We start from the raw sequence: 25,791 nt of genomic DNA on the forward strand, positions 1-25,791 counted from the left end.
ACCATCTCCATAGGATTCCCGGTTTATTCTGTTATCTGGCAGGGTCCAGGCTAGGCAACCGTTCATTCACTGTCGATTCTCTTTGAAGGATTTCACCATCAAACGTTGAACTTTAGTATTGAATGAGGCGATGTCCTGGTTTAAATCCATCCGTTACGCTCCTTGGTCAGAACTGGTCCTGCAGGTCCATGCGTCTATTCAACCCCGCTAGAAAAAACGATAATAACAGGTTTCTGTGGGCTGCTGCCGGTTTGATGCTGCAGCCTCAGCACCACGGTTCCCGCAGCTTCAACACCACGGTTCCTGGGACAGCTCCGGCTCGCTCCGATGGCATCACGCGCCGCGGTCACGCGCCGCCTATGATTGCGGCGCGCGATGCCATCGGCGGGCGCGCGAGCAAGCGAGTTGAACTGAACCAGCTTCCAACGTTACTCATAAATACACAGGAATCATTGTACTGTGTGTCATGTTATTTTTTAATGGTTTACTGTCATCCGCCCGGTTGTAGTTTTAGACACGCCTTACATAACAACAACAAGGTGTTATTTTTAATATGTTAAGTTGAATCAAAAAGAGCGGCGCAAAGCTGGACCCCACAGCTGCTCCGACATTAAAAAGAAAGAACATTAAAGTGCGTATATATCATGGACCTATAAAGAAAGGTATGTTTGAATCTAAACGCGGAAATGGGTAAAAAGACCCGGCACCTGACGCGTTATTATGATACGTCACTTCCGGCGTGGCCAAAGCGCTCTCTCAGTAAGTTCGTTCAAAACAAGTTAACATTTAGGATTTAACTCGTAGATTAAGATCAGGATAATCCATTAGTTTTAATTTAGGTTATTTTGCCTAGTTAAAGCTAATCCGATAGCATCGCTTCGTTGGCTTTAGGTTTAAAAGGTACGAACGAATTCCTGTTTAAACTTTTAACAGGATAGCAGGCTAGCTGTCAGCGGCTTAACTGTTAGCATTTTAAGTTGTCACTATAATTATTATTATTAATGCATGCTCTCTAACTCTAAACACAACGAAAGTGTTGTCAGCCCGTCCTCCTGGATCATATGAATGATAACAGCTGGGGTCGATGAACTAGTTGGGATCAGGTCTCGGCGGAGAGGGCTTTATTATATATTATATAGATAATATTATTTTTCTCACACCAGCGATGACGACTAAGCTGACGTTAGAACAACAGAGGAAGATCGAGGACAATAGAAAGAAGGCTTTAGAGATCAGGGCGAGGAGACTGGGTCATGTGAACCCTGCCAGTCCAAAGTCCTCTGAGCAGGTGTCCTCCATCAACCAGTCCGCCCAGTGCGCACCCACCGCCAGCCCTGCCTCCAGACTGGGACCACAGCATCACCCCTTCATCCCACCTTTTAAAAAAGACTCCAACTTGGGGACCAAAAGTATTAGTGGTAAACCTTCTGAAAACATGCCTAGTATCTCACCTGGTAGCTCAGGTGGTGTGGTCGGATCTTTCTACAAACCAGTGGCTCAGTCGAACCCAAGCCCCCAGGCGCCCCCCTCTCTCAAAAGTTCATCTATGACTGCTGGACCACCCTCCACAAAGCCCTTTGTCTCCACCAGAGGGAAGTGTGTTTCTCACTCAAAGGACCGCTTCAGGGTAGAAGTGGGCTACCATGCTGAGCTCATTGCTGTTTTCAAATCCATCCAGTCCAAGACTTATGGTAAGTGCTTGCCATGTTGTAAGAGCATGTTAGATATATTTGACCTATTGCTGTCATAATGACTTACTTGACTTTCTATTGTGCGACGATGGTCATGAACTCTTTTTTTTCTTCCTTCACCGTAGACCCTGCTACAAAAATGTGGAACTTCAGTCAGGAGGACTACCGCCAGCTCAGTATGTAGAACAATATTTCAGTTCCTATGAAAGCATGCACTACCTTTGTAGTAACGACTACTGACTGACTATTATTGTGTAGTCCATGAGTCCTGTCCAACTTCGGAAAAACATGAAGTTGTCCCCCCTCCCAATATGAATTATTTCTAAATTAATGATATAATGGAAATATATATTCAATAGAATGGAAATATATATTCAATAGAATATTAAAGATACAAACAGTTTTGGAATAATTCGCACCCTTTTAAAGGTGTTGTTGGTGTCCGCTATGGTTCCTGCTCAGTGATCTGGGCCCAGTTTCCCGAAAGCATCGTTAGCCTAAGTGGATCGTGAAGTGCGACGTACGAGCATCGTACAGTTTTCACACCGTTTCCCGAAAGCATCGTTGGTAACGAACGACGTGAAAACGCTCGTAGCTAACGAGTGCTCCAGGGTATTCGTAGGACGCTAAGAGCATTGTTAGCCTACTATATAGTGAACTCATTATTGCATGCGGGTGCCTTCATTCATAAAAAATGAAAACATTTGGGAGTATGCAATAATACAAATTATTCTAAAGAGGTCAGAGACTCCGTGCACAGTCCCGCCTTCCCCAGTGAACCAAGAAACCCTGTGCCGTGACGTGACGAACGGGGATTTGGGTTGGGGACATTCAAGGAATGAATTGCAACAGACAACTAAAGCTGGAGGTTTTTATTTCAAGTACAAATTATCTCAAGACCTACCTGAACCAATATTTAACTTTTTTAGGAAAAATAAAATAAATAGTAACAATATACTATATACTAGGTACAACAAGGCAACTAACTAAAATAATGAACGCAATGCACATATTGTCAGGGAGGGCAGCCGACTGAGGTCTAAGGACTTGGAAGGCTCCTAGGATGTCCAGCTCCTGGAACCTCCTTTTCAGTTCTGTCTCCAGGTCAGTAATGTAGGGTTGGATGACCTACAATGAACAGATCAGCAAATTTTCTCTACCAGGAACAGAAGGATCGAAATTACTTTCCCTACTCTTATTTTTTTTAAAGTTAAAATCTACACTAATCTGTTTCCACCTCACCTGTTGTTTCAGCAACATTTTGTCTGCTCCTCCATCAGTATCTCTCCTGAACAGCCCGGCCCCTGAGAAGCACTGGGTTGTTCAGCACTGTTTGATGCCTAGGAACATTCAAAATAAATTTATTTCATAGACGGTCTATGTATGGGAAACACTGAGAGAGCCAATCAATGCAACCTTATGCGGAATCAGATAAAGTCGGCCCTCTTGCTGCACAAAATATATGTTTGAAAAATCAGCACATTAAGATAAATGTAGTTGTCACACAAGCTATTTTGGATTTTTGTAATATGGAATTATTTCAGGGGGGGAAAATGCCGTGAATAAATGTATGCACAGTGCGTTCAGGATTAGGACTGATATATATGTCGACCTAAGCCTAATCAATTGTGTTTTAATATCTTTAGCATTTAGCATATTGAAATCTATTCTTTTCGTAGGCTACTCTGCGGTTGGCCTTGATGGGGAGATATTTTAACCCTTTTTAACCCCATTTTCCTGCGACATTCCTGCGTCTCCCCCTGCGTCATAGCCCGTTTCAGCACCATGTCATATTATTATTATTTATTTTTTTTAATCAAAAATAAAAATGTCCAGTGTATTTTTTTCGGCCTTTTTACTCCTTCGGCCGAAACTGAAAATTATGTTTTGGGCCATTTTCGGCCGAACATTTTCTGTGGCCGAATATTCGGTGCATCCCGAATTAATGTTGGTTCGAAAGATCCATCGTGAGAATGATCGTACGAGCGAAGATCCATCGTTATCGGGAAACTGGGCCCTGAGCCATTGCATGTACGATTGGCCTGTTATACATCCTTGCCTAGTTTCAACAGATTAATGCTGCTGCATCTGTGGCTTTGTGGTTCTGTAAAATAGGTAAAAATGTAGTCTTGTAGTGATGGCCTAAAAGTGATTAATTAATATTTATTTTAAAGTGCCAGTGTTTCAGCTGGAATTTTAAGACAGATTTAAAAACGTTTAAATTGTTCCAGATGTTTCTCTTTATCCGAAGGCAGCTGAGGGCCGAGTGTGTATGTGTGTGTGTGTGTGTGTGGGGGGGTGTCAGCTCTCTGGCTGGACCACATTCAGACCAAGCTAACATTTGAGAACTATAACTTGTTCTCAACAAGGCAAAACATATTTAGGGCCCTATCTTGCACCCGGCGCAATTTACTTTCTACACTGACGCATGTGTCGTTGCTAGTTTGCAACTTGCGCAGAGCGTTCTTTTCCCTCCATCGCCACGCGCCTGTAAATTAGGGAATGATCTTGCGCCCCAATGGGCGGTTCGGCGAAAGGAGGAGGCGTGTTCTGGCTAAAAACAGCCAATTTAAGAATGCGGCTATATGCGCTTTTTTGCTCCCAAACGATTCCATTCCAACTTGTTATCATACCAGACATATCCCAGATCCATTTTACACCGGATTTCTCCTTTTAAAGTAGGCATCACTCTTTGGAAGAGAGTTGGTTTCCAAAAGGAAACTGTTACTGTTCACATAACACAATCCACATGGTTATTGTGTGTGTGTGTGTGTCTCAGTGCAGGACGCGGGGGCCCTTACCTCCGTGTTCCTGAGGCCCCTGGAGGGCATGGAGGCCCTGGACATGACGGTGTCCCCCGGCCGGGTCCCCCACGACACGGTGGCCCTGGGGCCCCTGCTGAAGCTGTGCAGCGGCTGGCAGCGGCCGGGGGCCGCGGTGCAGGGACAGTGTGTCCTGGTGTCCCCGGCAAGGTTCGAGGTGGACGTGGGTTACCACGCCGACGTCATCGCCGCCTTCAAGCAGACGCCGTCCAGATGTTACGGTGGGACTGCTTTCATTGGTCCTTATCTCTCCTCCCCATGCATGGTTGGATGACCAGGCGTTGTCCTCAACCTGAATGCCAAGCGGTCAAGTTAGTTTCTAACAACGTGTTTCTATATGCCTCAGACATGAACACGAGGAAGTGGAACTTTGCACTGGAGGACTACAGAAGACTCAGTAAGCTGCACCCCGGCTCTAACACGACACTCTTACCTCTACACTAATCCAAACTGCTTGGATGTGAGCTTCAGAACAAAGCCTACATAAAAATGAACATAAAACCTAGTGCTGCAGCTGGATTTATAAACACAAAACACTGTAGAGAGTGTAGAGTGGAATTCAGAAAGATAAGGTTAGCAACGTAAATGTAACAAATATGGATTTAGAGCAGGGGTGCCCAACCAGTCGATCGCGGTCTACCAGTAGACCGCCGACAGATCCCAAGTCGACCGCGAGGGGTGAAGAAGAAAAAAATAAAATAATAATTTGCACGGGACATATACGCGCGGTAGCGCATGCGCTGTAAACAGCAGTTGAAAGCCGTCAACAGTAGTTACGCAGTCCTAAACGTTGGCATGGCTGAGGGGAAACGAGCTAAGACCTACCATTTTCACCCTGAGTGGGAGGAAGATTATTGATTATTGTTGAGAAGGTGCCGTGCGCAGACGGAATGAAACCCCCACTGAAGTCCGTAGGTTCACGGTAGGCTTGCAATGTTGACACTAGGCTGGTAGATCTCGGGAGGTTGGCTACTTGAAAAGTAGATCTTGGGTCAAAAAAGGTTGGGCACCCCTGATTTAGAGGAACCAGTCACTGAGATTCTAACCTAACAAAGAACATGTTTATTTGCGTTGTATTACGAGAACAAAATCAGAATTGATATAGAACTTAGAATGGGGACTAGTCCTTTTCCCTCCAACCAGCAGGAGCCGCCTAGACGGCTGTTTAATCAGCTCCATGTTAGTCGCTTCACAGACAGGCACCTGTGGCGGGGCTAGTGGCTGTTCTAAATGAGTGCATGCTAGCTACACATTGACATGTAGAGATTTCTCACCATTCTTAAGGATCTAAATTCGACGTAAGAGCTCAAATGCCGATCAGTCCCTCGGCTCATGTCTCTCATATCGGCCGACGTAGCGGCCATGTTTTCCTGACTGTGTGTTCCCCTTCCTATTGGCCAGTGGAGCAGCTGGGAGCCATAGCGTCCGCGGAGGTGGAGCCTCTGCCCCGGGGGGTGGTCCAGGCCTTCAGGGCCAGGTTCGACGGGACCCTGGTCCGGCCGCTCGGCGTCCCGGAGGCGGACCTCTCGGCCGTCGACCCCTCGCTCACAAGCAGCCTCATGCCCTTCCAGAGGGAAGGGGTCAAGTAGGTGGAGCCATTGTCCTTTTGAACCTACTTATAGGTGCTGTAGGTTCAAGAGCTATTCTTGATTCATTAGTGTAATTAGTCTGAATGAGTAGTTCTCTCCAGCTGTTATTGAGCTCTGTGAAACATGTGCTCCCCTTGGCTGCGGGCCTTCCACTGTACGAGACCACTCCAGCCTCCCCCTCCTGTAATCCCTCTTTCCTGTCAATTAGGGCATTTAGCAGACGTTTTTATCCTAAGCGACTTACATTGGTTAATACACACATTGACACAACGATGGCAGAGTCAACCATGCAAGGCGACAGCCAGCTCGCTCAGGAGCAGTTAGGGTTAAGTGTCTTGCTCAGGGACACATCAACACTCAGCTAGGAGGAGCTTTTTTTTAATGTTCTTTTCTCCTCTTTCCTTATCTCTCTTTCCAACTTTCTAATCGTACATACAGCATCTTTAATTGGTCACACCAAGTTCCAACCAAGTTCAGCGTCGGTAACTGAAATAGAATATTTTATCAATCATGTATTTTTAAACACAAGTGTTTACTGTTCAGTGTTTCCCCCAGCACTGTATGGTTAAGGCGGCCGCCTTAAAGGGGTCGTTTGCAATTTTCAACATAGGGCCTGATTCCCAAGTTAGTTAGCCTTGGTGTTCTTTATCATTGGAGACAGTTTTCAACACATTTCATTCAGTCCTTCTAGTTGCAGAGTTCGCTCGTTCTAGGCTAGCGCACGGCTAGCCACTCCACAGTACACCCGAGATAAAACAATTATAACGCCAGACTATAGATGTGAATGTCTGTGTTGATGGGTTAGATCAGGGATGGGCAACTTTCATGATAAAGAGGGCCACATTTTTCATCATAACCAGCGGAGGGCCACATGACTGCACACTTCAACTAAACGTGAGCTGAGAGAAGCTACACAATTTTGAATTTGGTAGATTTGATTTCCTGTATTTTGGTGCATTTTGGGGATGGCCACTACCTAAAAAATCATCCAGAATCATAACCTATGTACGGTATGTTAATTGAACCAACATACATTCATTTCATGTTTTCCATGCTCAAACAGCCACATGAATGGTCAGTATTTTTATCAGTGCAAAGGGCTCACATACATCATCATTCAATGAAGTCAAAAAACTGAAAAACAGTGGCCCAACATTAAGTGCAACAACTCAATGAACTCAAACCCAACAAGCAGTTGTAGTAGTTGTAGTGGCGACTTAAGTGGATATCTTTAATGACTGATATCGCTTCTAAGCAAACTAGACGCATGGGTTTGCCTTCGAATTCTATGAATTCTTCTCATCTTTCTTGACCGAGTTTTCTGTAACTCGATCAATTATTATTATTATTATTATTTTATTTTATTTTATTTTATTTTTTATTATGTGCGGGCCTGACTGAGTGAGGATGCGGGCCGCACTTAGTGAGGATGCGGGCCGCATGCGGCCCACGGGCCGCTAGTTGCCCATCCCTGGGTTAGATAATAATGTTAGAAATAAAACTAACCTCGCATCGCATGAATCATCGCATTTTGAGGGACTACTTTCTCAGCAGCAGCGGAATTTAACCTAGGTATCAGTCCGCTGCTGCCGTAGCCTACTACCAGGAATATAACACTGCTGCTGAGACGCAATGCAATGCAAGGTTGGTTTAAATTTCTAACATTATTCTATCAACACAGACATTTCCATCGACCGTCTTCTAACAAAACACGACCGCCGTGTTTTATTAGCAGGCTAGTATTGCCCGTTGCCGTGCGCTAGCCTAGCACGAGCAAACTCTGCAACTAAAAGGTCTGAATGAAATGTGTTGAAAGCTGTCTCAAATGATAAAGAACAACACGGCTAACTTGGGAATCAGGCCCTATGTCCAAAATTCCGAACTACCCCTTACCCCTTAACTAACAATAAGGCCCCGCCTTGACTACCAATGTATAGAAAAATGAAAAATAATAATATGTATATATATATCTATATCTATATCTATCTATATATATATATATATATATATATATATATATATATATATATCTATCCTCAACCACCTGTACTAAGATGTGCCCAGTGAGTGACCTGCTGTAGTATATACTATGCACTATAGAGGTGGTTTTCTGTAGCTTTGCAGTCTTCAAGGAGGGCCGCCTGCTTCTGGCCGACGACATGGGGCTGGGGAAGACTGTGCAGGCCATCTGCATAGCAGCCTACTACAGGAAGGAGTGGCCGCTGCTGGTGGTGGCACCCTCCTCCGTCAGGTTCACCTGGGCAGAGGTACGTCAGGGAAGGCCAATGGGATGCTCAGCTTGGCAGGGGGAGGTATCAGGGCTGGCCAATGGGAGGTTCAGCTTAGCAGGGGGAGGCATCATTGTTGGCCAATGGGAGGCTCAGCTGGACAGAGGGAAGAGTCAGGGTTGGCCAATGGAAGGCTCAGCTGGGCAGAGCTGAGAGCATTCAGACGAGCAGCACTGACAAAAACCTCAAGTATCTTTTGATGTATGGGGAATCTGTTCTCCTTTTAATGTTGGTTTAAGGTTGTTGGATTCAGGGAACAGCCATAGCGATGGTCTCTCCTCTATTTCCTCATTGTACTTTGACTTTGTCTACTTATCCGTGTGGTTAGTTAATAATCCTGTACAGGTGTATTGATACAGATTGACTTATATATATTTTATAATATTTGAACCATGCACACTAGATACCAAGACGACTCTCGTTAACCTAGTTAGCTTCAGGCCACCAATGTAGGTTAGCTGGTGTTTAAAGTGTACAAATATTTATTTTAAAATATGTATGATTTCATGTGACGGGGTAAAGTCTTGATGTATTGATTATGCAATATCCCTATTTTGGTATTTGGTCTAAACCCGTCTCCAGATCAGTGTGATGTGTCCTTGGTCGAGATGCTGCTAGTGCACACCATGGTGCATCACATCTCCAGCTACCCTGAGCACTCACACTTCTGCTACCTAACCATTTTATTACTGGTGTCTTGTTCAGAGCCCTTCTGTGTTTCCAGGAATGGTAGTGCCCCACCCCCTCTTCTGAGGAGGGCAGAGGGAGGATTTGACTTTAATGCATCTCTTACTTTGTGTTAATGGTACAGTGGATAATAACACCAATGAATCACTCCCCTGGCAGGAGACGGAGGACATTTCTAAGAATAAACTATGCTGGTTGTTCATCTATTCACGGGCGTTACTTTGACCACCATGCATTCTGCTTCCACCTGCATGCAGATGCCTTAAGGTAGTTTATTTTGTTTACATCATCAGAACATCAGTACATCAAGGTCCTCATCTATCCTCACTCCAGTGTTTCACACCTCCTGGCTCTCCCTCATTCCTCCGCCCTCCCCCTCTCATCTCTAGCCTGGTTATGCTTCGCCGGGCTGCGGTGCGTTTCGAGCTGGCCTCATCGGTCTGCTGTCAGCTGATAAGACGTGCGCTCTGTCAGGGCTGTAAATGGTTCTCCTGCCAGCGGCCCTAGCTCTTCCTTTGCATCAAATCCATTACACTAATCAGAGGCCTGGAGACAGCGGTGGAGGAAGAGACTCGTCTCAGTGCGTCGCACGTTGGAGGACAATGACACTCCTTTATCTCTTCCGAGTGCTCCCCTCAGCGCGGGGGGGGGGGCCTCAGTAGTGGTGGGCCAGATCGCTTTCAAAGCAGGCAAGCAGTGGAGCTAAAAGTGAGGAGGATTCAAATTGACAGGAGCCAGTGAGCGCTGGGTTCAGGAGTTATTGGGAGCCAGTGAGCGCTGGGTTCAGGAGTTATTGGGAGCCAGTGAGCGCTGGGTTCAGGAGTTATTGGGAGCCAGTGAGCGCTGGGTTCAGGAGTTATTGGGAGCCAGTGAGCGCTGGGTTCAGGAGTTATTGGGAGCCAGTGAGCGCTGGGTTCAGGAGTTATTGGGAGCCAGTGAGCGCTGGGTTCAGGAGTTATTGGGAGCCAGTGAGCGCTGGGTTCTGGAGTTATTGGGAGCCAGTGAGCGCTGGGTTCAGGAGTTATTGGGAGCCAGTGAGCGCTGGGTTCAGGAGTTATTGGGAGCCAGTGAGCGCTGGGTTCAGGAGTTATTGGGAGCCAGTGAGCGCTGGGTTCAGGAGTTATTGGGAGCCAGTGAGCGCTGGGTTCAGGAGTTATTGAGAGCCAGTGAGCGCTGGGTTCAGGAGTTATTGGGAGCCAGTGAGCGCTGGGTTCAGGAGTTATTGAGAGCCAGTGAGCGCTGGGTTCAGGAGTTATTGAGAGCCAGTGAGCGCTGGGTTCTGGAGTTATTGGGAGCCAGTGAGCGCTGGGTTCAGGAGTTATTGAGAGCCAGTGAGCGCTGGGTTCTGGAGTTATTGGGAGCCAGTGAGCGCTGGGTTCAGGAGTTATTGAGAGCCAGTGAGCGCTGGGTTCTGGAGTGGTCGGGCCGGCCACTGAAAGATCAAAGAAAAGATTTTCTAAGATATGATTTGTGATGCCTTTCTATGTATTCAGATCACAAAGAGGCTAGTGAAACCGTCACTCTGGGACAGAGAACGGTGTTTTTTACCCTCCCTTCACTGACATGCCAGTCGATCTCACCTGCTGCCGTTGGTTTTGGCTGGCAAATGTTAAGTCGTCTTGAATGGTGTGCCTATCCCTTTACGCTGTGGTGTCCCTGCAGGCCTTCCGGCGCTGGCTGCCCTTGCTGGAGGCGGACAGCATCAACGTGGTGGTGAAGGCCAAGGACGAGCTGCGGGGGGGCCTGGTCACCATCGTCAGCTACGACCTCCTCAGCAGGATGGACAAGCAGCAGCAGGCCGCCAAGCCCTTCCATGTGCTCATCATGGTTAGTGGTCGCCCCTGGGCTTGGGCTTGAGGGTCTGCAGCCTACAGTAAGGGGTCCTCGATGAAGACCCCCTATCTACTCCTGAATTACATGTATCTGACTCCACCAGAAGCCTCGTTCCATCAAATTCGAAACTTAAATAGCTGTAAACCTGTCCAGAATGTTTCCCATTAGATTTACATAATGGGGATTTTGCTGACGCTTTTATCCAAAGCGACTTACAACCATTCATGCCCATATTCACACACAGAAGGTGGGGTTCACCACGCAGGGCGACAGCAGCCAGCTCATCAGAAGCAGTAAGCGAGAGGGGTCATGCTCAGGGACACTCTGATAGGAGAAGCTTGAGGGGATCGAACTAGCAACCTTCCAATTACCACACGCTCTAGCCCCTGAGAAACTGTCGCCAGTAGATGCTTGATCTGGGATGGACCTGAGTTATGGTATGACTCTGTGATTGTATTGCTTTACCTCCCTGCAGGACGAGTCCCACTTCCTGAAGAACATGAAGACGGCCCGCTGTAAAGCAGCGCTGCCTCTGCTCAAGGTATCCTGCTCCTCACCACCACCCGTTCTGACGGAGGCAGAGCTAGCCTGTAACAGGGAGCCCCCACTAGGAAGCTAATCTCAATTTCTCGACATGAAGCTGCAGAAGAAGAGTGTGAAAATGAGCCGCTGTATGGTTTTGGTCTCGGCAGGCTTCACCACTATATGTCCTTCCTTTCGGCACTTTGATGTCGTCAAAGAGAACTAACCCCAGGTGGTCCGTGCATTTCAAGTACAAAACGGCATACTTAATGGAGCTGGATGATGCAGGGCCATGCAACAGCCCATGATGCAATGATGCAATGCAATTAGAGGGAACTTTGTTGTGTGCATCCTTATGCATGCACACAATCCTTTTTAAGTTGATGTTAACCTTCTGCTCAGATGCAGTGGTCTGTAGGTCAACATCAGCCTCAATGATGGGTGTTCACCTAGCCAAGAGGCAGGTGGAAACCTTGGTCTAAGATCCCTCGGCCTCAGGAACCAGCCCTGCTCCAACTGACCCTGATCACACTGACCCCCATGTCCCAACTCCTCTCCCTCCAGGCGGCCAGGCGGGTGATCCTGCTGTCCGGGACCCCGGCCATGTCCAGACCCTCCGAGCTCTATACCCAGGTGCTTGCAGTCCGGCCCACTCTCTTCCCCCGCTTCCACGAGTTCGGCCTGCGGTACTGCAACGCCAAGCAGGTAACACACTGGCTCTCTCAGGTAACACTCAGGCTCTGTCAGGTCACACTCTGGCTTCTCTCAGTTGTTTTCCACAGAGCACACAGCGATCTCCACATCCCCGCTGGAAGCCTGGCTGCATTAAGGGTTTCAATTGAATGGGTTTGAAAGGGACCGTCTGAGCACAGAGGACTTTAGTGGGGGGATTATCTGCCTTCTCCTCGTCTCTGCGCTTACACCACTCTGCTGTAGAGTTCCTCCAAAGGAATTCAGAGTACAGGGAAGATAACCTCCACCTAATGCTCTAAGGCTCATCATGGTCACTGAGGGAATATGTATTTATGCATTTATTGACTACATGAGTGATGCTGCATACGTTGGCTTTTGTGTATAAACAAAGTGAAAATGGATGCAGTACCGCTTTTATTACTATTATTATTATTATTTTATTATAATTTAATGTTAATCTCAACAGTAGCTGTGAAATATATTAATATTTTATTTTGATTAATCATTCGACTATTTTGAAATGTTGACACTTTTAAGTAATATTTCAGCCATTCTGCATATGTGGCCATATAATATGTGAAGATTAGGTCGTTTGCAAGTGAACGCTTCATAATAAACTTCTCTCTCTAGCTGACCTGGGGCTGGGACTCCTCTGTCTCTCCCTCTAGCTGACCTGGGGCTGGGACTCCTCTGTCTCTCCCTCTAGCTGACCTGGGGCTGGGACTACTCTGTCTCTCTCTCTAGCTGACCTGGGGCTGGGACTCCTCTGTCTCTCCCTCTAGCTGACCTGGGGCTGGGACTCCTCTGTCTCTCTCCCTCTAGCTGACCTGGGGCTGGGACTACTCTGTCTCTCACTCTAGCTGACCTGGGGCTGGGACTCCTCTGTCTCTCTCCCTCTAGCTGACCTGGGGCTGGGACTCCTCTGTCTCTCCCTCTAGCTGACCTGGGGCTGGGACTCCTCTGTCTCTCCCTCTAGCTGACCTGGGGCTGGGACTCCTCTGTCTCTCCCTCTAGCTGACCTGGGGCTGGGACTCCTCTGTCTCTCCCTCTAGCTGACCTGGGGCTGGGACTACTCTGTCTCTCCCTCTAGCTGACCTGGGGCTGGGACTACTCTGTCTCTCTCCCTCTAGCTGACCTGGGGCTGGGACTACTCTGTCTCTCCCTCTAGCTGACCTGGGGCTGGGACTCCTCTGTCTCTCCCTCTAGCTGACCTGGGGCTGGGACTACTCTGTCTTTCCCTCTAGCTGACCTGGGGCTGGGACTACTCCGTCTTTCCCTCTAGCTGACCTGGGGCTGGGACTCCTCTGTCTCTCTCCCTCTAGCTGACCTGGGGCTGGGACTCCTCTGTCTCTCCCTCTAGCTGACCTGGGGCTGGGACTCCTCTGTCTCTCCCTCTAGCTGACCTGGGGCTGGGACTCCTCTGTCTCTCCCTCTAGCTGACCTGGGGCTGGGACTCCTCTGTCTCTCCTGGGGCTGGGACTACTCTGTCTCTCCCTCTAGCTGACCTGGGGCTGGGACTCCTCTGTCTCTCCCTCTAGCTGACCTGGGGCTGGGACTCCTCTGTCTCTCCCTCTAGCTGACCTGGGGCTGGGACTACTCTGGCTCCTCCCACCTGGGCGAGCTGCGGCTGCTGCTGCAGGAGAGCCTGATGCTGCGCCGCCTGAAGACAGAGGTGATGTCCCAGCTGCCGGCCAAGCAGCGCAAGGTGGTGGTGGTGACCATCGACACGGTCGGCGCCCGCACCAAGGCGGCCCTGGGGGCGGCGGCCAGGGAGCTGGCCAAGCAGCAGTCAAACGCAAGTATCCCATCTCCTCACACGGTTCTGGGGTTTCCTGGGGAGATGGCTTGGAAAGGAAAATATTTAAAGATCCCAAAGACCGCTTTTTTAGGGTTAATAATTGCATCTGAAGTTACTACTAGAATAGGGTTATATGCCTGTATGTTAAGAGTACCCCTTATTATTCACACACTGTTTCAGCATCTTTCAAAAACATTCAGTTTTGTATAATGTCGCTTTAAGGCCCACATCCCGAGTAGCCTGTCTGCTGTGAGACGGGGCTACTCGCTACTTGCCGACTGCAAATTCACACCCCAGAGAAGTTGTAAACATTGCGGGTAGCCGGGAGGCGGGACTTCTGCCCTTCAGCACCGCCCACTGCACATGTCTGCTTCCACATGAATGGGTGGCCAGATGTAAAGAACTGGGATGCCTAACAACAGCCTCTCATCCACGGCGGAGCAACACCTCATCCCCATAATGAAGTGTGATTACATTTAGGGGCATTTAGTTAGGGCATTTAGCAGACACTTTTATCCAAAGCGACTTACATCGGTTAATACACACATTGACACACCGACGGCAGAGTCAACCATGCAAGGCGACAGCCAGCTCGTCAGGAGCAGTTAGGGTTAAGTGTCTTGCTCAGGGACACCTCGACACTCTAGGAGGAGCTGGGGATCGAACTAGCAACCTTTCAGTTACAAGACAAACAGCTCTACCTCCTGAGCTAAGCCGAGCTAGCAGACGCTTTTATCCAAAGCGACTTACAATAAGTACATTTGTCATAAGAAGTGCATCAATATATCGCTGTCGGTACAGAAAGGATGTTCATAGAACCAAGTGCAAGTACCACAATCGCTAGGTTAATCAATTCCCTGTATTACAGACATGATAGCAGCTGCTGCAGTTGCTACACAGTTAAGTGCTACAATACAATACAATACAATACAATACAATACAATACAATACAATACACTACAATACAGTGTACAATGGTGGTCAGAAGAGGAAAGGTGGCTATGCAGAGTCGAGGTGAGCTCTGAACAGGTGAGTCTTGAGTCCTTTTTGATAGTGAGCGACTCTGCGGTCCTGAGAGCGGCAGGGAGCTCGGTCCACCACTGAGGCCCCAAAACCGAGAAAAGTTGTGACTTTGCTAGCTCTTAGCGATGATTAGGACCGTTTCAAAGCCACTCTCCCATTCTGCCACTCCAACCAAAGTGGCCTTCCACAATTTAAAGGGCCATTTCATTCCGACCAATGAAAAACACCATTCACAATGAAAACAAATAGTCTGAAGACTCTTTGCTTGGCGCCGGGCGACCTTGATGCATGGGGTAGTGCTCTGAACGCTAATGGCCTGGTGGTGGCTCATCTTATCAGATGATGATCAGACCTCACTGCCGCTTCCTATCTCACCAGCCTCTAACTGTCCTCCTCTGTAGAAGACCAAGGAGAAGGAAGCCCTGCTCGTCTTCTACAACCACACGGCCGATGCCAAGATCCAGGCCATCACGTACGTACACTGGGAGGCTCTCCATCTGAGGCTCCATCAAACCAGGACCAGTAGAAGCTCCCAGTGTCCCACCAGTAGGAGGGTGGTTCTCCTAGGCAGCTCACAGTATCGCACCAGTAACTGATTGTAATGGGCTGCTCCCAGTGTCCCACCTGTAAGAGACTGGTTACCCTGGAAGCTTTGTTATCCCACCAGTAGGAAACTGGTTGTGCTGAGCAGCTCCCAGTGTCCCACCTGTAAGAGACTGGTAATCCTGGAAGCTTCAGTATCCCACCATTAGGAGACTAGTTGTCCTTGGCAGCTTCACCAGTAGGAGACCGGTTTTTCTGGCAGCTCCCAGTTTCCATTGTGTGTGGTACATAATGGGTGAAGAGATGTGTTTTCCATGTGTGTGATGTGTGGTCTCTTCCAGGGAGTACATCATGGATTTACTGGAGTGTGGAAGGGAGAAGTTCCTGGTGTTTGCCCATCATAAGACGGTGCTGGACAGCATCACCGAGGAGCTGGGGAAGAAGGTCAGTGAGCTGTTGGTCTTCATGGTTGGGGTCAAATCAGGCTCCTGGTTGGCCCGTTCTCTGTGGGTCTGTCCTGGTTGAGAAGGTCTCTGTCTTGGCCTGACGGCTCCTTGATCTCAACCTTTATAGTCCTGACCTTTTAATTTATTTTGTCCAACAGTCGACTAGAGACGTCGAGCTGCTGTGTTGTTGCTTCATCTGTTATATTCAACAGCTTTTCTCTCTCAATCAGCTCAGGTTTTCCATAATTTATAATCAATATCAGGATTAGGTTAAAAGTGAGAATTTGTTTTCTGTTACCTTTTTGTATTCACCACTCCTGCTACCCTACCCATAATGCATTGGTGTCAAAGTTGTTAGTGTTTCAGAAGAAGAGCAGTGGTAATGTGTAGTTACTAATACAGAATATATCAATTTCCCCTTATATTCTCACATTGTAATCCTATTAAACAGTATTATTGGGGATTAGAGATAGGTCTGTGTACTGCTGGTCTCCCTGTCTGTTCATGCAGTGACCTGAAGGGGAAGCTAGTAGCGGCCTGCAGGCTTAGGCCCCGTCCACACGAAGCCGATTTCATGGCGAAACCGCAAAGGTCTTGTACGGTTCGGCCTTCCGTCCACACGAAGCCGGCAAATCGCTGACCGAAACCGTAAACTTCTGAAACCACCCTCGGAGGTGGTTTCAAATCTACCCGGTTTCGTTTTGAATTCATGTGGACGCCTGAAACCGTAAACCAAGAAAGTAAACATGGCGCCGCGGATGGCCGCCTCGGTACTTCGCTGCGCAGCGATTTTTCGAGTTTTGTTCGTTCATTTAGCCTTAATACCCGGAGCTCGTTCACCAGAGAAGAGCTCATGAACATCGGGGAAACAACTTCTGTGAATTTGTTTCCCGACTTTCTCATCCCATCCGTGGAATATTGGACATTCTGGTCAAAGGTGCGCTCACCTTTGTTCATGCAGCAAGACGGCGCAGGAGAGGGAGACGAGCCGGGGCGCTCGTGCAGCTCCGTCCGACACGGACAACGCACTCCGCTACCCGGAATATTTCTCTCCAACGTCAGATCACTGTGCAATAAACTGGACGAGCTCCAGCTACTGGTGAGAAGGAACAGAGACTTTTCTTCATCTTCTGTTTTGTGCTTCACGGAAACTTGGCTGTGTGGATTAGGGCTTTGACTTCGAACTTCGTAATTCAAATATAATTCGAATATCAAAAAATAAATCAAAATTCGAACGAATATTAGGCAGCCCTTAATATTCGAACCTGTTATGGGCAGGCCAAGAGGGAGAGACGTCGGAGAACCTGACGCAGTCTATTCATAATATTGTAATGACCACGGAAGAGGCAGTAAATTAAGTATTGATTAGACAGCGATTTATTAGAAACCCTATAAACCGTTGGAACACGTAAGACCGGTAACCATAGCAACGCCGGTAAACAAACCTCGAAAAAACCCAATCCAGGGCTGAATCCGAATACTCATACTTATAGTATGCATTTTGTAGTACGCCACAAATATAGCGCGTCCGAATGCTCAGTACGCATTGTGTAGTACGGAAAACGTTAAAGAATGCGTACTACCGCCACAGTATACAACGGTAGGTCACTACGCTATCCCACAATGCAACCGGAGTCGGGTAACGAACGAAGAAGAGATGGCTGACCCGACACTACCAACAGCGGTTTAGAAAGACGTCGTAGAAAGCGGCGAAAAAAAGAGACATTAAAAAATTAAAGTAAGTAATTAAGTAAAAAGAGACATTTTTAATTTAATAGCAACGATGACAAGACGGAAAACAGGTATCTTATCAAGGTAATTTTGCCGGCATCTGAGGGGAGATACGTCATCTCCAAACATCCGGTGGAGTTTCAGCGGTGTTCGGAAGTGTTCAGAGGCGTTCTACGCATAGCTGTAGACCGTACTACACTGTCAAGTGTAGTACGGTCAAGTAGTAGACACTGAACAGAAATAGTATGTACTAAGTATTCGGATTCAGCCCAGGTCTTACTGAAGGCATTTAATGGTCAAAATATTAATAAATATTTGAATATATTCGAATATTAATATTAATAAACAAACAAACTTCGAATATGATTTTTGGGCAAAAGTCAAAGCCCTAGTGTGGATCAACACCGGATTCTGCGCTACAGCTGGCAGACTTCCAGCTGTTCAGAGCGGACCGCAACACGGAGCTTTCCGGCAAAACGAAGGGTGGAGGGATCTGTTTCTACCTCAACAGCGGCTGGTGAAAATATATTACAGTGATGCTACAGCACTGTTCTCCTGTTCTGGAAACCCACATTATAGACTGTAAACCCTTTTATTCCCCCCATGAGTTCGCTTCGTTCATTCTGGTCGTTTATATTCCACCGCAAAACAACGTGCAGGAGGCACAACGTCAGCTGGCCGACCAGATACTGGACGTGGAGCGAACTAACCCGGTCTCCTTTGTTATTGTCGTCGGTGACTTTAACAGAGGAAATCTCAGCCATGAACTTCCCAAATACCGCCAGCTTATAAGTGCCCAACCAGAGAGGAGAACACGCTGGATCACTGTTACACAACTTTAAGGAAGGCCTATCACGCCGTCCCCCGCGCTGCACTGGGACACTCTGACCACGTCATGGTCCACCTGATTCCTGCATACAGGCAGAAGTTAAAACTCTGTAAACCAGTTGTGAGGACGTCTAAGCAGTGGACTAGTGAGGCTGTGGAGGATCTTAAGGCATGCTTGGACTGCACTGACTGGGATATTTTCAGGTCTGCCACCAACAGTCTTGATGAGTACACTGATGCTGTGACATCTTATATCAGCTTCTGTGAAGACAGCTGTGTACCATCTCGCAGCAGGGTGAGCTACAACAACAACAAACCCTGGTTCACAGCAGAACTCGGACAGCTAAGGTTGGCAAAGGAGAAGGCGTTTCGGAGCGGAATCAAAGAACAGTTTAAGGAGTCGAAATACAGGTTTAGCAAGGCAGCGAGAGATGCTAAACTCTCGTATTCAAAGAGACTCCAACGGCAGTTCTCAGATAACGACCAAGCGTTTGTCTGGAAGGGTCTGAGACTTCTCACCAACTACAAACCGTCTGCCCCCCACTCCATCGTCGACCCTCACCTGGCCAACGACCTGAACAAGTTCTACTGCAGATTTGAAAGACAATGCAGTCCTGTTATCATCCCCCGTATCCCCATTCATCACCCCCAGATCACCACACCCTCCTCCCCCACCTCAGCAGGAGTCCAGGCGTTCCCTCTCCTGCCTACCTCTGAGACCCCCCCCCCACCCCCCACCCCCCCGTCACCTCTCTATCCTGGAGAGGGACGTCAACAGACTCTTCAAGAGGCAGAAATCCTGCAAGGCAGCTGGACCGGACTCTGTCTCCCCCTCCACCCTCAAGCACTGTGCAGTTCAGCTGTCTCCAGTATTTACAGACATTTCACCTCGCTGGAGACATGCCATGTACCAGCCTGTTTTAAATCCTCCACCATCATCCCCATCCCCAAAAAAACAAGGCCCAAAGAACTCAAAGACTACAAACCAGTCGCCTTGACCTCTGTGGTCCTGAAATCCTTTGAGCGCCTTGTCCTGTCGCACCTCAAATCCATCACGGACCCTCTCCTGGACCCCATGCAGTTCGCCTACAGAGCCAACAGGTCTGTGGACGATGCTGTAAACATGGCCCTCCACTTCATCCTCCAGCACCTGGACTCAGCAGGAACCTACGCCAGGATCCTGTTAGTGGATTACAGCTCTGCTTTCAACACCATCATCCCCACTTTGCTACAGGGCAAGCTCTCCCAGCTGCACGTGCCCGACTCCCCCTGCCGGTGGATCACTGACTTCCGGTCTGACGGGAAGCAGCATGTGAAGCTGGGGAAGCACGTCTCCAACAGCGTCTTCTTTCTCCCCTGTTCTTCTCCCTGTACACCAACGGCTGCACCTCCAGTCACCAGTCCGTCAAGCTCCTGAAGTTTGCAGATGACACCACACTCATCGGGCTCATCTCTGGTGGAGATGAGTCTGCCTACAGGTGGGAGATTTCACACCTGGTGACTTGGTGTGGCCAAAACAACCTAGAGCTCAATGCTCTAAAGACTAGAGATAGACCGATATGGTTTTTTCAGGGCAGATACCGATTATTAATAGTCAAGGGGCCGATAACCGATATTTGGAGCGGATATTAATTTACAAAAGTGGGGAAAATATTGGCGTCAAAATTTTGAATAATATTAACTCCAACACTTGACTTCATTGAAATGCCTTTAACCACTTAATCGTCAAATCCCACCAGGGGGCAAGTTTTAGTTACACCACCCCTTCCCCCCCAACATGCTGGGTCAATTTTCGGCATCATTCAGTGGAGTGATATAGTCATGTCATACACCGTTTGAAAGCTTAGCATCTCAGGAATGTCATCCAATGTCAACCATTCGGTCTAATAAATATGTTTAGGGAATATAGATCAAAAATATCCTAGTGTCTTAGGTCAAAATAGCCCCCCTCACCCTCCTCCTCCCTTGGTCCATTCTAACTTTATAGTTGTTATGGATATCCTTAGCAATGAGTTGATACTTCATGTTGGGTCTTGAAATGTTCATAAGATTCCACAGAAATCGAATATCAATATTATTTTAGTCTAATTACATTGTGTATATGCACAAGCCATCTTATACAAAGCAGCCGAAAAATAGAAAACCGAAACGCTGCAATGTTTTTTCGTAGAAAACTGCGATTTAGGGTTTTAATTCCGCTATTGTCGTCTGATTCATGGAACCCACTGTGTTTGCCCCGGGTCTCACGGTGACATAGAACCCTCGCACATGTCTGTGAGACCAATACCTCCTTGTTTACAAGCCTTACAAGCCAATGAGGCGATCACTATCAAAACGGGGCATGTATACTTTGATTGACAGCTACACCAACAGACAGCAAGGGTCGGGGACGGGCCTTAGATATCCTAATAGCCAATGAAAATACCTTTCTGACGATATCCAGCATGTCAAACACCGTCTCACGTGTGGTTGAGAAAACGAATGCGCATGGGGTGTGCGTAAGCTTGCAGGCTCTTCCCCAGAGTGCGAGTGTGAAGCAAGTGGTGGATTTGCGCACTCGTGTGTGGTTTTATTTTTATTTACTTTTGTGAGTTGGGTTTTATGAACATAGATTTTAGGAAAGATGCCTAAACGCCTGGAGAAGAAAGGAGGGGGAGGGAGGGAATCATGTAAATAGTTATTTTTAGGGATGCACCGATATGAAAATTTTGACCGATACCGATATCCGATATTAAAATTGCTGTTACGGCCGATAACCGATATTTACAGATATCGATATTGGTATAAAAACAAGTTTCTATGATGATTTTGTATACTGAAGAACATGTAAACACTGTGAATATGAAAAAGTTATTTCTTTCTTTATTTACCAAAACTTCGAAATACATTGTTTCTTCAACAAGTTACAGGGCATCCATAACAAACACAAGTTACTAACAGTGTTAGTTTTAGGCTACTTTTACAACTTGCATCTATGAAAAAGTTTGGATCATAAATCACAATAACGATCACAAATCAAAATATCTTGACAAAGTTTTATAACAAATCAAATTTGCCAAAATTCATGGTAACCAGACACTTAATAATATAAATTACAAAAAGTGTTTCAAGTTTAAGTAAATTTCAACTCAAATCTGTGAAATAGGCTAAATCAAATTTATCAAGGGAGGTTGGTTGTAGTCTTTTCACTCGGTTCTAGCCCTATTGTTGATCCGGAGAACCGAGTGAAAAGACTACAACCAAATATAAACATATCCGGTTCCGGTTCCGGTTTCCGTTTCAATGGGATTACGGAACGCCAAATGAAACACAACAGAAACTGTATTTCGGTACGATAATGTATATAATGATTTGACACGGCATCCTCCGCGCATTGATTCGGCTTTGCAAGTACTGCATATTACAATTCGAGTACCTTCATTTGAGACCGTAAAAAACATCCAAACCGCCGACATTGATTCTTTTCAGTTAAGGTGACAAACACTCCTGTACTGCCTCTCCGTGCGTCTCTGGCTGCGTCACTGACAATGTCACATGACCAAACAAGCTGCGCATGGGCAAAAAACACACAACGGCAACTAGACGGAAATAAATACTTATTTTTCAGTACTTATTATTCAATACTTGCTTTATTGTTTATTGTTTATTGTATGTTAAGATCGTGCTTAACAAATACGAATACCAAGACAAATTCCTAATATGTGTAAATGTATTTGGCAATAAACCTTTTCTGATTCTGATTCTGATGACGTCCTCGCCCCACCCCTCGACCGTCTAGCCCAGGGGTCGGCAACCTTTTGTATCAAAAGAGCCATTTTGGCCCATCTCCCGCAAAAACAATTTTTTTGGAGCCGCAAACTTTTTAATTCACCCCCTCCCCCCTCCGGAGACGCTAACGCTGCGCACCGCACAGACATTTTTTGTGACACTGTAAAAAAAAAACACGAACTTTAATGCTGTAAACCCTTCTCGCTCAGTATTCGTTCGTGCAATTGGCTGTCAACGGTGGATGCTGCTGATTGGCGGCTCACTGGCATGTCCCGCCTCCTGCCAATGGCAGCATCTAGGCTACTTCCTGATGCCAGATGCCAGTTAAAGATTTAACTCCTACTGGGATTAGCCACCTGCAAATCAACAAAGCTTTGTCATTCACTCCCCCCCTCACGGTAGCGCAATTGCGCATTCATTGCGACCTCTCGTTTAGTTGACGATATATATAAAAATCTAATTATTATTATTATTATTATTATTTTTTTTTTAAGAAAACTGCAGGGAGCCACGGCTGAGGGGCTAAAGAGCCGCAGGTTGCCGACCCCTGGTCTAGCCAATGACTGTTAAGCCCGCGGAGTCTCACCCTTTATGCGCATGTTCGCCTCTTCTTCTTATTTATTTTTCTTCTGGATTTCTGTAGCAGAAGCAGCGCCTCTTATGGGACTGGAATGTATACTACAGCGTTTCTACAGATGTACCCGGTTTCGCTTGACTCCGTCTTTACGGAGATACTCCGAAACCGGACAGATCGAAACCGTTACGGTTTCGCCCGTTTCGGCTTCGTGTGGACGGGGCCATACGTTTTTCTAACAATATAAAATGCTTCCTGAGGGGAAGTGTTCCGCCGTCTTGATCTGTCTGTTCAGTGTTCACCTGGGCTCTGCAATAGCCACCCCGTCCCACCCCTCCTACTTATTGTATTTTGTACATCCTGGCACTTAAAGTACGCACTTATTGTATGTCTTACTCACCCCCAACCCCTCGGTCACATAACTCCCACTATAACTCCCACTCAATAACGGTGAACTGGACTGCATTGCTGCACTATACACTATTTTCCATCTATTACAGGACTGAACCCCCCCCCCCTCCCCCCCATCTCCTTACCACTCATCCGATACACTCACACATCACAATAACTATGGACTGGACTTGCATTGCTGCATTCTCATTCTCTTTCCTCTCTCACATTGTAGCTATAACTTGACTGTTGACATTTCAACTGCACTAGCACTATTGCACTTTTTGGTTATTGTTATTATTATTTATTATAAATGTATTTATATACCATAGCATATGGGAGATCTATCTTTATAGTGGGTAATGTATGCTGTCAGGTACTTGACTGCCAGTGGTGGTAGTGATGCTCTAAACATAATTTTGTTGTTAACTCTGAACAAGGACAATAAATAAATCTAATCTAATCTTACTCAGTTACAGTACTTAGTTGTGTAGCATCTTCTCCTAGCTACTTTGTTGTATACGGGGAATGGGTTCAACTAACAGTTGTTAGTGCTTGGCACTTGTTTCTATGAACATCCTTACTGTACTGACAGCCATATATTGTCGTTTCTCTTTCGTTTGACTGATCTACTTATTGGAAGTCGCATTGGATAAAAGCATCTGCTAAATGCCCTAAATGTAAATGAACCTAAAGCCCCGGTTCTCCACAGAGCGTGCCGTTCATCCGCATCGACGGCAGCACCTCATCGGCCGAGCGCCATCAGCGGTGTGAGCTCTTCCAGCACGGGACGGGCAGCTGCGTGGCTGTGCTCTCCATCACCGCAGCCAACATGGGCATCACCCTGCACGCCGCCAACCTGGTGGTGTTCGCCGAGCTCTTCTGGAACCCCGGGGTAGGAGGAGCCACAGTCTGCAGGGGTACAGTAGGAGGAGCCACAGTCTGCAGGGGTACAGTAGGAGGAGCCACAGTCTGCAGCGGTACAATAGGAGGAGCCAGTGCTCTGCAGGGGTACAGTAGGAGGAGCCACAGTCTGCAGGGGTACAGTAGGAGGAGCCAGCGCTCTGCAGGGGTAAAGTAGGAGGAGCCAGTGCTCTGCAGGGGCACAGTAGGAGGAGCCACAGTCTGCAGGGGTACAGTAGGAGGAGCCGGCGCTCTGCAGGGGTACAGTAGGAGGAGCCAGTGTGCTGCAGAGGTAAAGTAGGAGGAGCCAGTGCTCTGCAGGGGTAAAGTAGGCTATGGTTGGGTTAAGATACCTTTCCTTTAACCACATGGATCTAGAATCATAATGCAATTGCAAAGGAATTTTGCTGTTTCTGTGATGAGATGAAACTCATCTTATCTTAAATTGTATTTATTGTAAGCTTTATCTTCTTTAAACAGTGGATGGTTTACTGTAGTCGACACTGTATTTTATCAACTGTATTGCAGTTGTAAAACTGTTACTGTGGTTCCTCTGGTCCAGGTGCTGATCCAGGCGGAGGACCGGGTACACCGTATCGGGCAGACCAGCAACGTGGACATCCACTACCTGGTGGCCAAGGGCACCGCAGACGACCACCTCTGGTACGACCCCCCCCCCCAGGCAGGCAGGGCTCCATACATGGGGAGGGCGGCGTCTGATGCATGTTATGTGCTCCCTCCAGGCCCATGATCCAGGAGAAGATGAACGTCCTGGAGAAGGTCGGTCTGTCGGAGTCCAACCTCTCAGACAAGGCCCTCAGTGCCAGCTTCCACTCCAAGGTGAGTCCCTGCTTGGACACTGCCTTCCCAGACACAGGGGCTGTGTGTCTGGGTCATTGCCTTTACCGTATACAGGGGACGTATGTGTGTGTTGCCTTCACCAGATACAGGCACCATGTGTGTGTTTGTTGCCTTCACCAGATACAGGGACCTTGTGTGTGTGTTGCCTTCACCAGATACACAGACCGTCTGTGTGTTGCAGTGATAATCTTGTGTAATTCCTAACCCAAAGGTATACTGGGTTTGATCCCCAATATCCTTAGCTTCTACCTGTAGGCATCGTTCCGTAACCCCCACCTGCTCCTTACTGTTCTTTATCCCTCAGTAGTTTAAGGGCCTTACCCCCACCTGCTCCTTACTGTTCTTTATCCCTCAGTAGTTAACTGGGGTGTAACAGTTCAGTCCCATGTGTAGACCACCCATTGTGTTTGTGGGTCCAGGACCGGCAGCAGAGGACCATCACAGAGATGTTTCAGAGGTCCTTCACTGAGGAGGACGGTTGGGACGAGGAGCTGCTGCTGGAGGCGGTGGAGGACTGTGAGGACAGAGCATCAGAGCCCCCCCCCAGCCTCGAGGACGCCCAGAGCCCCAGCAAGAGGCGGCGTGTCCAACAATAATTCAGATAGAAATAGAAACACTGGTCGACTGTACCATGTATCATGTCTGTTGGATTAGTATATGTTGTATATAAGTAACACAATAAACTATATATTTTTTAAAATAACGAACGAGTCTTCAGTGCATCTCTCTTGGTTGCCATAGTGATAGAGGATGCTCTGAGCGGAGGGCAGATTCACCTGAGCCTGTAGTTAATAGTCCAGT

General features: G+C 47.4%; 2 protein-coding genes across 4 annotated transcripts; both read left to right on the plus strand.

The window, feature by feature from the left end:
- The first annotated feature begins 715 nt into the window (after window positions 1-715).
- Window positions 716-25,693, plus strand: smarcal1 (SWI/SNF related, matrix associated, actin dependent regulator of chromatin, subfamily a-like 1). Of its 3 annotated transcripts, none has more exons than XM_060039266.1 (16): window positions 716-1,691; window positions 1,817-1,867; window positions 4,471-4,734; window positions 4,860-4,910; window positions 5,915-6,098; window positions 8,219-8,369; window positions 10,740-10,904; window positions 11,386-11,451; window positions 11,997-12,137; window positions 13,702-13,920; window positions 15,348-15,418; window positions 15,831-15,933; window positions 23,939-24,121; window positions 24,692-24,792; window positions 24,873-24,969; window positions 25,384-25,693. In XM_060039266.1, the coding sequence occupies exons 1-16, from the start codon at window positions 1,166-1,168 to the stop codon at window positions 25,642-25,644; spliced, it is 2,634 nt and encodes an 877-aa protein (XP_059895249.1). In that variant the 5' UTR covers window positions 716-1,165; the 3' UTR covers window positions 25,645-25,693. The 3 variants fall into 3 exon arrangements, with proteins under 3 accessions (XP_059895249.1, XP_059895250.1, XP_059895251.1); XM_060039267.1 differs by having other exon boundaries at window positions 717-1,691; window positions 24,873-24,968; window positions 25,403-25,693; XM_060039268.1 differs by having other exon boundaries at window positions 718-1,691; window positions 25,410-25,693.
- Window positions 17,356-22,415, plus strand: LOC132448185 (uncharacterized). The gene is made up of 2 exons (XM_060039269.1): window positions 17,356-20,721; window positions 20,872-22,415. The coding sequence occupies exon 1, from the start codon at window positions 18,562-18,564 to the stop codon at window positions 19,909-19,911; it is 1,350 nt and encodes a 449-aa protein (XP_059895252.1). The 5' UTR covers window positions 17,356-18,561; the 3' UTR covers window positions 19,912-20,721; window positions 20,872-22,415.
- Window positions 25,694-25,791: the final 98 nt, after the last annotated feature.

Source organism: Gadus macrocephalus, chromosome 20 (assembly GCF_031168955.1).
Source record: "Gadus macrocephalus chromosome 20, ASM3116895v1".
Lineage (NCBI taxonomy): Eukaryota > Metazoa > Chordata > Actinopteri > Gadiformes > Gadidae > Gadus > Gadus macrocephalus.